Source organism: Canis lupus, chromosome 11, assembly GCF_048164855.1.
Source record: "Canis lupus baileyi chromosome 11, mCanLup2.hap1, whole genome shotgun sequence".
In the NCBI taxonomy this organism is placed as follows: Eukaryota; Metazoa; Chordata; class Mammalia; order Carnivora; family Canidae; genus Canis; species Canis lupus.
In genome coordinates, this window is record NC_132848.1 from 10,746,080 (window position 1) to 10,759,073 (window position 12,994).

The 12,994-nt window shown below is 44.3% G+C and overlaps 1 protein-coding gene and 1 long non-coding RNA gene across 2 annotated transcripts in view; one reads left to right on the top strand and one right to left on the bottom strand.

Annotated features, from left to right (window-relative positions):
* The first annotated feature begins 1,115 nt into the window (after positions 1–1,115).
* IRAK3 (interleukin 1 receptor associated kinase 3) overlaps positions 1,116–12,994 on the top strand; it is a 45,679-nt gene continuing 33,800 nt past the window's right edge. Inside the window, exon 1 of the mRNA XM_072843154.1 lies at positions 1,116–1,275. Within this exon, the coding sequence (XP_072699255.1) occupies positions 1,137–1,275 (139 nt within the window). The 5' untranslated portion in view covers positions 1,116–1,136. The remainder of the gene's footprint in view (positions 1,276–12,994) is intronic.
* The window catches only part of LOC140642493 (uncharacterized), a 55,162-nt gene continuing 45,340 nt past the window's right edge, over positions 3,173–12,994 (bottom strand). The window contains exons 4-5 of the long non-coding RNA XR_012038912.1: positions 4,782–4,931; positions 3,173–3,394 (exon numbers count right to left, since the gene is read on the bottom strand). This is a non-coding gene — a long non-coding RNA (uncharacterized lncRNA). The remainder of the gene's footprint in view (positions 3,395–4,781; positions 4,932–12,994) is intronic.

Sequence of the window (12,994 nt, forward strand, 5' to 3'; positions counted from 1 at the left end):
GGCTCAGCAGTTGAGCACCTGCCCCTGGCTCAGGGCCTGATCTGCAGCATCAGGATCCAGGCCCGCATGGGGCTCCCTGCATGAGGCCTGCTTCTCCCTCTGCCTACCTCTCTACCTTTCTATCTGTGTCTCTCATGAATAAATAAGTAAAATGTTAAAAAAGAAAGAAAGAAAGAAAGCCCACAGAAGAAAAGAATGTAGTAAAGCCAAGGAACCATACGGAGAATGGGCAGCCTTATGGACAAAACGAGAACAATTTTCTTCTGCTTTGTTCTCTCTTTTGTTTTCCTGTCGCTGGTTTTTTGTTTTTGTTTTTTGTTTTGGCGTCTCCCAACAGTCACTTCATATATGCACATTTGTCTGACTTCGGTATAAGTTGCAGGAAAAGGTGCTAACACCTTTCACATGGTCGTCTTCCGCCGAGTGATTATTTTCTTCTTCCAGTTTTCCTGGGCTTTCCAAGTGTTCCTCAGTAAAGATGCGCTGCTTTCTGGCAAAAAAAAGAAAGGTAGGGATCCCTGGGTGGCGCAGCGGTTTGGCGCCTGCCTTTGGCCCAGGGCCCGATCCTGGAGACCCGGGATCGAATCCCACGTCGGGCTCCCGGTGCATGGAGCCTGCTTCTCCCTCTCTCTCTCTCTGTGTGTGTGACTATCATAAATAAATAAAAATTTAAAAAAAATAAATAAAAATGTTGATCCTTTAAAAAAAAAAAAAAAGAAAGAAAGAAAGGTAGAGTCGGATGCATTTTGCAGGATGGCCTGTCGTCGTGCAGGCGCCGGCCGAGGGGGAGCCGGGGCGCTGCAGACCGAGGCCCGGGGGAGCCGGGGGCGCCGCAGACCGAGGCCCGGGGGAGCCGGGGGGCGCCGCAGACCGAGGCCCGGGGGAGCCGGGGGCGCCGCAGACCGAGGCCCGGGGGAGCCGGGGGCGCCGCAGACCGAGGCCCGGGGGAGCCGGGGCGCTGCAGGCCGAGGCCCGGGCACCTCGCCGGGCGGCGCAGTGCGTCATGCGGGCCCGCCCCTCGTGGGGCTCGGCGAGCCGTGCAGCCCGGGCGCCGTCGGGGGGCAGGATTTCCGCGGTTGTGTAAGCGCTGCTCGGGGCGCCGAGAGGCCTGAGCTCCGCGTCCCCGCGGCCGAGCCATGGCCTGGGCGGCGGGCGGCGGGGCCCGCGGCGCGCTGTCGGCGCACACGCTCCTGTTCGACCTGCCGCCCGCGCTGCTGGGCGAGCTGTGCGCGGTGCTCGACAGCTGCGACGGCGCGCTGGGCTGGCGCGGCCTCGGTGAGTGCGGCGGCGGCGGCGGCGGCGGCGGCGGCGGCGGCGGCGGCGGCGGCGGCGGCGGCGGCGGGGACCCGGGGGCGCGGGGACCCCGGGCGGGGGCGGGGGCGGGGGCCGCGGCGCGCATGCGCAGTCCCGCTCCGCCGCGCGGCGAGGCGAGCCCGCAGCCGCCCCCTGCGCCCCGAGGCGGGGCTCCCCTTCCCTCGCGGAGACCCTGGGCCGCGCCGCGGGGAGGCCACCTGCGCTCCCCGACCCTGTGCCTCGCGCGGTTCGGATGCTCGAAGCCTCCTCAGGGCCCCACTGGCCCGGGTCAGAGCTCCTGCTGCGGTCAGGCCCTGGGGTCGGCAGGGCACCCACCTCCAGGTGCCCGTCGTCATCACATTTCAGGTGACAGGCTAGCGTAAAACACTATTTTATTTATAATAATGCGGCTCCCGGGTTTCTTAATCAAATATCTCTGGCTTATTGACAGAGTTTCTGGCGTGGAGGTTGGTGCTCGATGGCTCGATGCGTCTTTTTATTTGAATCTAGAAAGTTGGCTTTAAAGCCATTGCAGGCAGCCATTGGGAGGGTGAGCAACTGCCTTTTGGAAGTCTCGAGTGTGATCCCTGGACATAATTCAGGGGGGAAAAATCTTTGTTTTGTTAAGTATGGGCACTTTTTTGTTAAATGTGATCTTCCATGATGCCACGTTTAATATTAGTTGAAAATAAACACGATTGTGTCCAAACAACTTAGCCTTGATTTAATGAAATAGCCCCCCCTCCCTTTTTTTTTAAACAAGACTGTCAAAAGACCTATGAGAAAAAAAGTTTTACTGTTGGTGAACTTTCTGGAATGTGGCATCAGGCTTCTAGTTATATAAAGATGGTTTATGTGTTATAAACCCTTAATTTTATTTTATTTTTTTAAACTCTAATTTTTTTATAAATCTTTTATTTTTTTTATTTTTTTATGTATGATAGAGAGAGAGGCAGAGACATAGGCAGAGGGAGAAGCAGGCTCCATGCACCGGGAGCCCGACGTGGGATTCGATCCCGGGTCTCCAGGATCGCGCCCTGGGCCAAAGGCAGGCGCCAAACCGCTGCACCACCCAGGGATCCCTTTAAACTCTAATTTTAAAGTGTGACCCTTATGTAAAAATGTCAGAGAAGAATACTTGACTCTCTGACTTCTAGAAAGCATAGAGATTCGCAGGATGCATTTGAGCAATAAGATCCTCCCACACCGGGTCTTTTTGAAATGGGTGACATAGGCAGTTTTAGCATCCATTGGTTTCCTGGAATTACTACATTCGCAAGAGAAAAAGGTTTTCAGTACAATCACAGGTAGTGAATGGGTCTAGGTAGCTTCATAAATGAGTTAAAGCATTTTGAAGACTGACAACAGAAGAACATATATCCCATCTGAAAGGGACAGTCATCGTCCCATGTCACTGCTGTTATTCAGCAAGTCCAGTCCAGTATTGCTGGACTCTCTCTGTCTCTCTCAGCATGGAAATCCAGATACTCATGCTTTACAGGGGTTGTGTCCTCTACAGCCACCCTGTGGGGTGGGTGCTGTTATCATCACCACTATTTTAACAGATGAGTGAATTGTGGTGTGCATTAATTCATACTGGCCCAAATGGACACAGCTCAGGAATAGCAGAGCCAGAATTTGAACCATGGCAGTTGGGTCCACGGCCTGTGCCCTTACCCGCAGCCACTCTACACTTCCTGACCATGACTTCCTCAAGTTCACAAATACTGACCATTCTTCTCTTTCTGCTACATCACCCAGCCTATAGTACATTCATTTCAGCCAATGAAAGAACAATTCAATGAGCCGTTTCAAACATGCAGCCCCATTTTTTCTAGCTGTGGAAATAAATAAAGACCCCCGAAATGAGAACAAGCAAAGGCTTTTTATTCAAAGCAAGTGAGTCAGCCATCGTCACTTGCATTTGACAGAGCCCCAAAGGCAAGCAGAGGAGTGGAAAAGCTTTCTAGTAGAAAAAAGTGAAGGCTTCAGGTCTTCCATTATTGGAGGCAGTTGGCAAAGAAGCTCTGGACAGGCCAACTAGTAGGGGGGCATTCTGTCTAATTGTTTAGGGTGCAGAGTTGGCTTTTTCCAGATGCTCCTAAATGGGAAGCAGGGGCAAAAATTAAGGAAGCTGGCAGTTGTTAATTAAGTCCTAACTATGTGGGACTGACTGCTACAGGGATTTTTGTTTGGCTTCCTGGACTAGTTGCTATAGATGCTAATATGACTTCCCGGACTAGTTGCTGTGTATAGTGGATTGGCATCCTGGACGGATTGATGCATGGTGTGGGTCACATTTCTATTTTTATATATAGTCTGGCCATTGTTCCTTTGTATATCCTTTCATAGGGGAAGAATCTAAAATTTCTGGTCCTTGATTCCCCAGCTATAGTTTGCTGTGCACATAGCGAGACTACATAGCTCGGGAAGGAGACCGAGGACAGCCCAGCTGCTTCATGAATTACTGGCTCAGCCAGAAGGCTAGCTGGGCTCAGTTCAGGGTGGTTGAGGGCAACTGCTCATTTTAAATATGCTGAGTTTCCCTGTTGGCACAGTGAAAGGAGAAAGATGGGAAGAGGTGCAGGGAGGGAACACTTGACTTTAGAAGGTAAAAGGGGAAAAAATTTTTTTAAAAAATTAAAAAAAAAGGTGAAAGGGGGAGTAACATCTTAATATACCAGTTATTTTACCACACTCTCACTTCTCCACTTAATTTTTTAAAAATCTTTATACATATTCTATGTCTAAATTCTTCAAATCACTCTTATCATGTATTGTTGTTAAGAGTAGTATAATCACAAGGTAATAATACACTCTCTGGTTGATGATGATTGGATGGTTCTGTAATGAAAGGAGGAGCCCAGACTGAAGATATTATGATTATTTTTTAGTCTAGAGAAGCGCACACTAGGATTCTCATCAGATGGTCAGACTCCAGAGCCTATGGTCTTTTTTAAAAAAAAATGTTTAAATAGGCTATTGTTTAGAACAGTTTTAAATTTACAGAAAGCTTGAGAAACTTGTACAAAAAATTCCCATCTCTTATACCTTTCACATACACTGTGCACTCAGTTTCCCTTGTTATTCACGTCTTACATGAGTGTGGTATATTTGTTACTGTATCGATATATTATTATGATTATTAAAGTCCATATGTTATTAAGATTTCCATCATTTTGTCCTAAGCCCCCCTTGTCTCTCCCAGGATCCCATCTGGGGATTACACTGAGTCATCCTGTATTCTTAAGGACCCTTTTTGCTGTTATAATTTCTCAGACAGTTCTTGTTTTTGATGACCTTGACAGTTTTGAGGAGTACTGGTCAGTACTGGTCTACCATTTTGTAGAATGTCTCTTGACTGAGATTTGGCTGGTGTCTTACTCACGATTAGAGTGAGGTTATGGATTTTTGAGAGGCCAGCAGCAGAGGTAAAGTGCCATTCTCATGACATCATATTAGGGGCACACACTATTTACCTGACTTACCGCTGTTGATGTTAACCAGAGCTGAGGTAGTGTCTGTCAGTTTTCTACACCCATACTCTTTCTTTCTTCTCCCCTCTCTGCATACTCTTTGGAAGAAAGTCACTATGTGCAGCCCACACTTAAGGAATGGAGAGTGATGCTTCCTCCTCCCTGAAAGTGGAGCAGAGCCTCTTGTTCTTTTGAGGACCATGGACTTTCTCCCATCTTACAGTGTTCTCTCTCTAGATCTTATTTTTACCCTAAGTTACCCCCCCCCCCCATTTCTCTGTTCCCCTTAGGATAAAGTTCTGTAAAGGAGCTATTTATATTACAATCCCTCCATTCTCCCTTGAACCTGCTCCAGTCAGGCTCTTTCTCAGTCCCCACTGCTCCATTAAAATACCTCTCATCCATGGTCAAGGTGGCTAAATCCAATCATCAGTTCTCAATTTCCTCTATGATATGTGTGTGTGTGTATGTGTGTGTGTGTGTATATATATATAAAATATATATTTAAAATAAATATATATATTTAAAATAAATATATAAAGTAAATATAGGGATCCCTGGGTGGCTCAGCGGTTTAGCGCCTGCCTTTGGCCCAGGGCGTGATGCTGGAGTCCTGGAATTGAATCCCACATCGGGCTCCCTGCATGGAGCCTGCTTCTCCCTCTGCCTGTGTCTCTTCCTCTCTCTTTCTCTCTCTGTGTCTATCATGAATAAATAAATAAAATCTTTAAAAAAATAAAGTAAATATATTTAAAATAGATATATATATTTAAAGTAAATATTTAAAGTAAATATATTTACTTATATTTATATAAAGTATATATTTATATATTTAAATGTATTTATATATAAATATTAAATATATATTAAATATATAAAAATATATTACATATATTTATATATTTAAAGTAAATATATATATATTTAAAATAAATATATATTTTTTTTCCTATTTATTTGAGAGAGAGTGAGAGAGAGATCACAGAGGAAGAAGCCAACTTGCTGCTGAGTAGGGAGCCCGATGTGGCACTCAGTTCCAGGATCCTGAGACCATGATCTGAGCCGAAGGCAGATTTTTAACCGACTGAGCCACCCAGACGCCCCTTTAGTTTCCTCTTACTTGATACAGTTGATCACTCCTTCCTCCTTGAAGCACTTTCTTTACTTCTAGAACTTACACTCTTTATTTTCTTCCCTTCTTGCAGGTTTGTCTTTATCTCTCTGACCTCCTCGAGTACCCCTGGGATTAGTCCACAAAACCTCTTCTCTTCTGTTTATCTCCTATTCCCACTATTTTGTCAATTCCATCTATCTGTTAATTGCACCTTTCTAGCCTGGGTCTCTCTCTCTCTCTCTCTCTCTTTCTCTCTCTCTCTCTCCCCAACATCAGCACCATCTCTGTTTGTCTGCTTGATGGATGTCTCCGACGTAACAGCCCAGAAATGCTTCCCTCCACCAGAGTTTTTCCCCATCTTGGCTGGTGGCAACCCCATCATCCTTCATTCGTTCAGGCTGAAAATATTAGTCTTCTGTGACTTCTTGCTTTCTCTCACAAACCACATCCTGTCTCTCAGTATATATTGTTGACTCTGCCTTCAGGCTCTATCTAATAATCTGACCGCTTCTTAGCACCACTACCACAGCCATCCTGGTCCAAACCACCAGCAGATCCCACTGGATAATTTCAGCAGCCTCCTAACTGGTCTCCCTGCTACTGCTCTTGCCCTCCTCAAGTCACTTTTGAGCATAGCGCCAGTGAGCTAAAGTATACATGCAAAGGATGCTAGTATCATTGCCCCATTCAGAACCCCTCAGTGGCCTCCCAAAGTTCTACATGGCTTTTCTCACTTCCTTCTTGTTTGCTCCACTCCAGCTGCATTGGCCTCCTTGGACACACAAGGAACATTTTTCTTGCAGGTAACCCTGAGGGCTTGCTTCTTCACTTCCTTTGTGTTTTTAACTATTATCTACTCTGACCACTCTTTTAAAATTGACACTGCCAAAAAATAAAATAAATAAAATAAAATAAAATAAAATAAAATAAAATACACCGCCATGCTCCTTATGCCCCTTTCCTGCTTTACTTTTCTCCAAGTCACTGATTATCCCTCACAACACTTTAAATATTGTTATTTATTTGTGTTTTGCCCATCTAGAAATAAGCTTCAAGGGGGCAGGAGATGTTTTGTTTGCCTTGTTTCCTGCTTACTACTTTAGCATCTAAAATTGCACCTAGTATAGAGCAGATGTTCAGTAAATACCTGTGATTGAATGAATAATGAACAGGGGTCCGTTAAAAATCCAAAAACTTTTGGGGCAGGATATTAAACAAAGCAATATACTGGATTCAAGTGATGGTTCCTGCTTCTGGGGATTTCTCAATTTAATTTTGCCAATTTGTATAGGCCTATTGAAGTTTGACAAAGGAAGAAAGTATGGAGAGATAGTACTGATCATTGATGTAGGAAAAGAACTTAGGGTTTGAGCCAACAGCTAAGAAAGAATTCGTGAGACATCTTTGGTGCAAAAAGATGGTTTTTATGAAAGCACGGTGGCGGGGTGGGGTGGGGGGACAGGACCCTTGGGCAGAAAGAGCTGCACCGGGGTGATGAGGAGCGAGCAGCCCATTATATACTTTCAAGTTGGGATGGGGTTAGGGATAGTGTAAGTCTCTAAGGAATTTGGAAGCAAGGTCTCCAGGACCTTGAGGGGGGCTAGCTATTGTTCGGAAAATGTCATTTATTATCATCTAATTAAACTTTAGTCATGAGAACCTTCAGATGTGTATTGATGATCATATGCTTGGTGGGGAGGAGTGATTGCCAACATGCATCTTGGGGGGTTCAGAGATGGAGGAAATTTCTGAAGGAATTTTTTTATGTTAAAGTAGACTTACAGCATCCTGGGGTCGGGCTAAGATTGCCTTTGTCCTTAGCAAAGTATTAACAGTCGAGGCAGTTGAGTCCCTAGAGGAAGGTCACTCTGTCTGTTTCAAGGATTTATCAATGAGCTGTAGGCAGTAAGGGAATTTAATAATTTTTCTTTTGCCTTTTGTGTCCCACATCAATCATCACCTGGATATGGAATCACCCAGCTTCTGAGCTTCAGACTGAAATGCTGGTGTTGAGGATGAACTGTTCTTAAGTTTTCTCCCAGAGGTAGTTAATGTTACATCCTTACCAGAGTCTGGGATTGTGGGAGCAGGGCACATGGAAGGAGGTGCCCTAAAAAATCATGCTCTGCCCTGCCACGGAATAGGAGTGCTGCTCCCGTATGGGCAAAAGTAAACATAAGCTGAAGTGTGGACAAGAACTACTTCTTGGTAAAATTTATTAGCTGGTGGGTGTTAATGCAATCGTCTGGTAAGAGGAGTTGAGCCAACAACTTACACGTTTGGCTTTTTATTTGACTTCCCTGGGAATGAAACAGATCTTCAGTTAAATGTTCTTTTATGAGAAGGCCTGATTGCATCCTGTGTAGGAAGAAAGGAGGGAGGCATCTTTTCCTTTTCCCATCATATTATCTCAAAACAAACTGTGCAAGAACACAGTCTTAATTTACTAAGGGTTTTGACATGTGGTTATATGCAAATACAAAGATTCCAAACTGGGGTGTGTTACGATATTCTAAAAAACCCCTTCAGAGACATATTTGCATATGAAGAGTGATCTCCGCAGTTGAATTCCCCAGTGGTTAGCATTACCTAGATAGTTCTGGGCTCTCAAAACAAAGCCGAAAAGGAACTTTGAACAGTCAAATGATTATTAAGCAATCAGTATCTTCAGATAGACAAATCTCTGAACTTGCCAGCTGGACGTTTTGGCTTCTTTTACTTCATGCCAAGATGCCTTTCATTTTTTTTTTTTCCCAAGATGCCTTTCAAACAAAAGATTTGCCTTCTAAAAAACAATGTTTTAAACAATGCTTACCTATGGCATATTTTTCTTTATCTTTTTATGGGGATTGGTCAAGCTTAACAACACAGTTAGTCACTGAGAAATTTACTCTTTGTTTAGTACTACGAATAAACAAAGTTCTATGTTCCGGAAGAAAACAAGGGAAGGGGTAGAGAAAACTCTGAATATTGAAGGATATGACTCACACGTCAAGAGTCTGCATTCCCGTCCCATCACAATGAAGCTCTTGTTTTCTAGAATCTGTTGCAAATGCACTACACACTTTATGGATGCTAATAATACTCTTTAGTGGTGTTTCTATGCCGAATGCATCATCACTGAAGGAAAGCTGTTAAGGTTACACCATGAATCACCAGTTACAGAAAGAGAAAACCTATTTGGCTTCTCATCCTAGAAGCAGCCCATGCACGCAGTATCCATTTCAACGGAGCCCCGGTCAGTCTTACTCTGTCAACTATTACTATTAGCAAAATGCCTTTGCTTTACGTAGGCCTGGTACAAACTCAGAACCCCTTGACCCTGATCAGTGTTAGGACACTAAAACCTCAGCTCTTTTTGCATCTGTGGTGTCTCAAGTCACAGGATGAGAGAGCACAGAATCATGGTCTGTTGCACTTTTAAGAGGGAAATTCAGAAATTTAAAAAAAGGAAAAGGAAAATGGGGAAAAGAATTAGGTGGGAAGTCTGACTTGACAAGTTAATTCCAGATCTCTCTTGCAGTTATAAACCATTGCTTCTCTACTGTGAGAATTGTGAGCCCTAAAGCGTTTTTTTACCTTTTTAGGTACAAATATTTTTTGTGGGACTCTCCTGCTGCCATCGCCACCAGGTGGATCCTCCAAAAACTAAAGCTTCTGTGTTTGCATCCCCTTCTCAGAGATCTTCCATTGGCCTCATTGGCCTCGTTTACTTTCAGAAGAGAGTTTAAATTTGTATGCTAATGCTCAGGGCCTGTCTGTCACTCAGCAGATATGTAGTGAACATCTAGCAGGTGCCAAGTACATTCCTACGGAGGTAACACAGACTCCATGGGGCCTGTTCTCCTTTTCTTTAAAATGAATCCTCTGTTTTAAACATACTGGCCTCCTCTTTGCCCTGTCAGTCCTTTCCTTCATTTCTGGAGCACTTCCCCATCTGACAGACTTTTCTCTCAGAAAGTCTCTCTTGTCCCAATCCACCCCCACTGTAGAGTGAGCTGACAATGTAACCGAACCAATGAGTTCCTGCCTTGATGAGTCAGAAACACCACCAGGTTCAGTTGTCCCACAAAGAAAACTTATATTTGCAGCAAATAAGGAGATCATGGGGAATGACTCCCAGAGAAAGAGTGAATAGGTTCCTTTTGTTTAGGGTTAGGATGAATATTTAGATAGGGAAACCTTGTCATCCTAGGGAGAGGTGGGTAAAAGGCCACATGCCTATGGCCACATGCCTGTGCGTGCCTTGTGTGCTATGTGAATGAGGCTGAGGCTCCTCCTTGGGCAGAGATTTTAGTATTACAATGAGGTAAAAGTAATTGTAGGTCAGTCCAGATGTCACTCCATGGTCCATCTGCACGGTCCCAAGTCAGGTTTAGCTCAAGTGGTCTGTGTGGTCTGGGGCAGCAGGAGGTCTTGTCAGGGCAGAAGCCATCACCTGGGGTTGGTTTTGGGGCTTCCCTTGTCTGAGTAAGGGAAAAGTCGGAAAGAAGAGCTTAGGAAAAGATGTAAGACAAAGTATACAAGCAGGTGGGCATTGAAGGCCAGGTCTTGGGGTCTACATGGTGGCAGCGTCACACCATCATGCTCCTCTGTGACTGTGGTAGCCCACAAGAGTATCCTCTCTCTTCACATTATCCCAGAATCATGTCATGTCTTATCTCAAAGATTCAAAGTGGAGAGGGAACTGATTTCTTTTTAAGTTTATTTATTTATTTTTTTAGTACTCTCTACACCCAATGTGGGGCTTGATCTCATGACCCTGAGATCAAGAGTGGCACGCTCTTCTGACCAAGCTATCCAGGTACTCTTGAGAGAGAGCTGTTTGATTGATTGGTTGATTTGCAAGCTTTTTTTTTTTTTTTTAAGATTTTTTTTTTTTTAAGATTTTATCTATTCATTCATGAGAGACACAGAGAGAGAGGCAGAGACACAGGCAGAGGGAGAAGCAGGCTCCATGCAGGGAGCCTGACGCGGGACTCGATCCCGGGACTACAGGATCAGGCCCTGGACCACAGGCGGTGCTAAATCGCTGCGCCACCCGGGCTGCCCCTTTCTTAAGATTTTTATTTATTTGTTCATGAGAGACACACAGAGAGAGGCAGAGACACGGGCAGAGGGAGAAGCAGGCTTCCTGTAAGGAGCCCGATGTGGGACTTGATCCTGGATCCTGGATCCCAGAATCCTGCCCTGAGCCAAAGGCAGACGCTCAACTGCTGAGCCACCCAGGCGTCCCTCAAAGGACATTTATTAATGAGAATTTTGAAACTGCTCAGTGGCTTGCCTAGAGTTGCACCATAGGTCAAATGAGAGAGCTTCTGCTAAACCCATATATTCATGCGTGTGTCCAGGGAATCACAAGGGCCCTCTGTCTTGACTGGTGACTTCTCTTTTGAAGACAATATAGCCTATGGGGCTCTGAGTTCATTCTTTTTTTTTTTTTAAGATTTTATTTATTCATGAGAGACACAGAGACACAGGCAGAGAGAGAAGCAGGCTCCCTTTGGGGAGCCCAATGTGGGACTCCATCCCAGGACCCAGGATCCCGCCCTGAGCCAAAGGCAGACACTCAGCCGCTGAGCCACCCAGGCGTCCCCAGAGTTCATTCTTTTATCTTGTTTTCCAGCTGAAATTTCAGTGATTTTTTTCCCTCCCCAGTATAGTATCAATAATTCCTTGAGAATTGGCCTCTCTTTAGAAATACTTAAAGTTTTAAACTTGGCTCAGGCTCCAGAAACCACTCCTTTAGGAAGCCTTCCATGATGCCCTCATCTTTTTTTTTTCTTTCTTTCTTTTTTTTTTTTTTTTTAAAGATTTTATATTGGTAGGCACTGGTAGCTACTAAGTCAATTTTTGGTTTACAGAAAGAGTTCTGGTTTCATATTGTGATCTCCATCAACTATCAGGATTTACTTATACTCTCAGCAAAAACATAAAGTTAAAGGAAATTGAATAGCCCAGCAAACCCTTGAAGGACTGAAAACGTGGGGAGAAGGGATGCCAGATTAGATCAGAAGATGTTTGCCTCTCTGATGTCTTCATTGAAATACTATCACTGGTGTAGTAGCTCCCTTCAAAATTTTTTAAAACGTTGGAGTCTGAAGTAGACTGACCACAGGGGGCTTATTGCACTTCTCTGATCTGAGCCCCTATTTGTCTTTTAAAAGGACATCGACCTTTGGAGAATATCATTGAGTCCTTGAGAGAGGTTACCTTGGTTACTGCTGGAGAGGAGCTTCCAAATGCGTGTGTGGCAGAGGAAGAGAAGGCTGTTTTCCATAACCAGTTATGGTGCTATGTTGAGGGTCCCCATGACCACACTCAGATGATAATTGGATTTTATCTACCGATGTGTATCTGGCTTCCAGAGTTTTTTAGATTTTCCAGAGGATAAAGTTATGAGGGGATGCCACAATCATCATCGCTGACTCCAAATCACATTGCTAATTTTAGTGTTCAAGATGACTGGGCTAATCTGGGAGTGTTGTCCCAGGAGCAAGAAAGACACCTTTTTGATCTGTCATTTGGTCTCTTTCTCTCTCCTTGGCCTTAAAATACACCTTAAAAATTGGAAGTTGTGCAGAAAGACAGTATCTTTTTTTTTTTAACCTAAAGAATCCCATTAGCTTGGGGTGTCATAAAAACTCATATACTTTCAGTAAGTACAGCTCTTAAGGTATTTATACCAGGCTTAAATAAGCCATATACACTGTTTTTGAGCAATTAAATCCTACTATCCCAGTAGAATATTTCCCCGATCCTATCCAGATATTAGCTTCTAATTGCTCAAAAATGTTCAGCAGCAAGAGAGTATTGAACAAAAATTTAAAGCAGCTTTCCATTAAAACTGCAACAACTGAACCTAACTATTGCAAATGAGTAGTTACACTGAAGGGAGAGGAGAAGAAGAACTAACCTAGGAACTTTGGGAAATAGGCTCTAACCTAAATACTCTTGGGCTGAGGGCAAAAAGAAGTGTACATAAATGCAATATTTGGTTAAAGTGTTTCTCCTAGGGGTATAGGTTAGCAGTTCTGAAAGTAGTAATATTGAACAAATCAGTAAAGATACTGTAGATAATGAGAACCAAGTTTCTTGCTATTTGGGAATA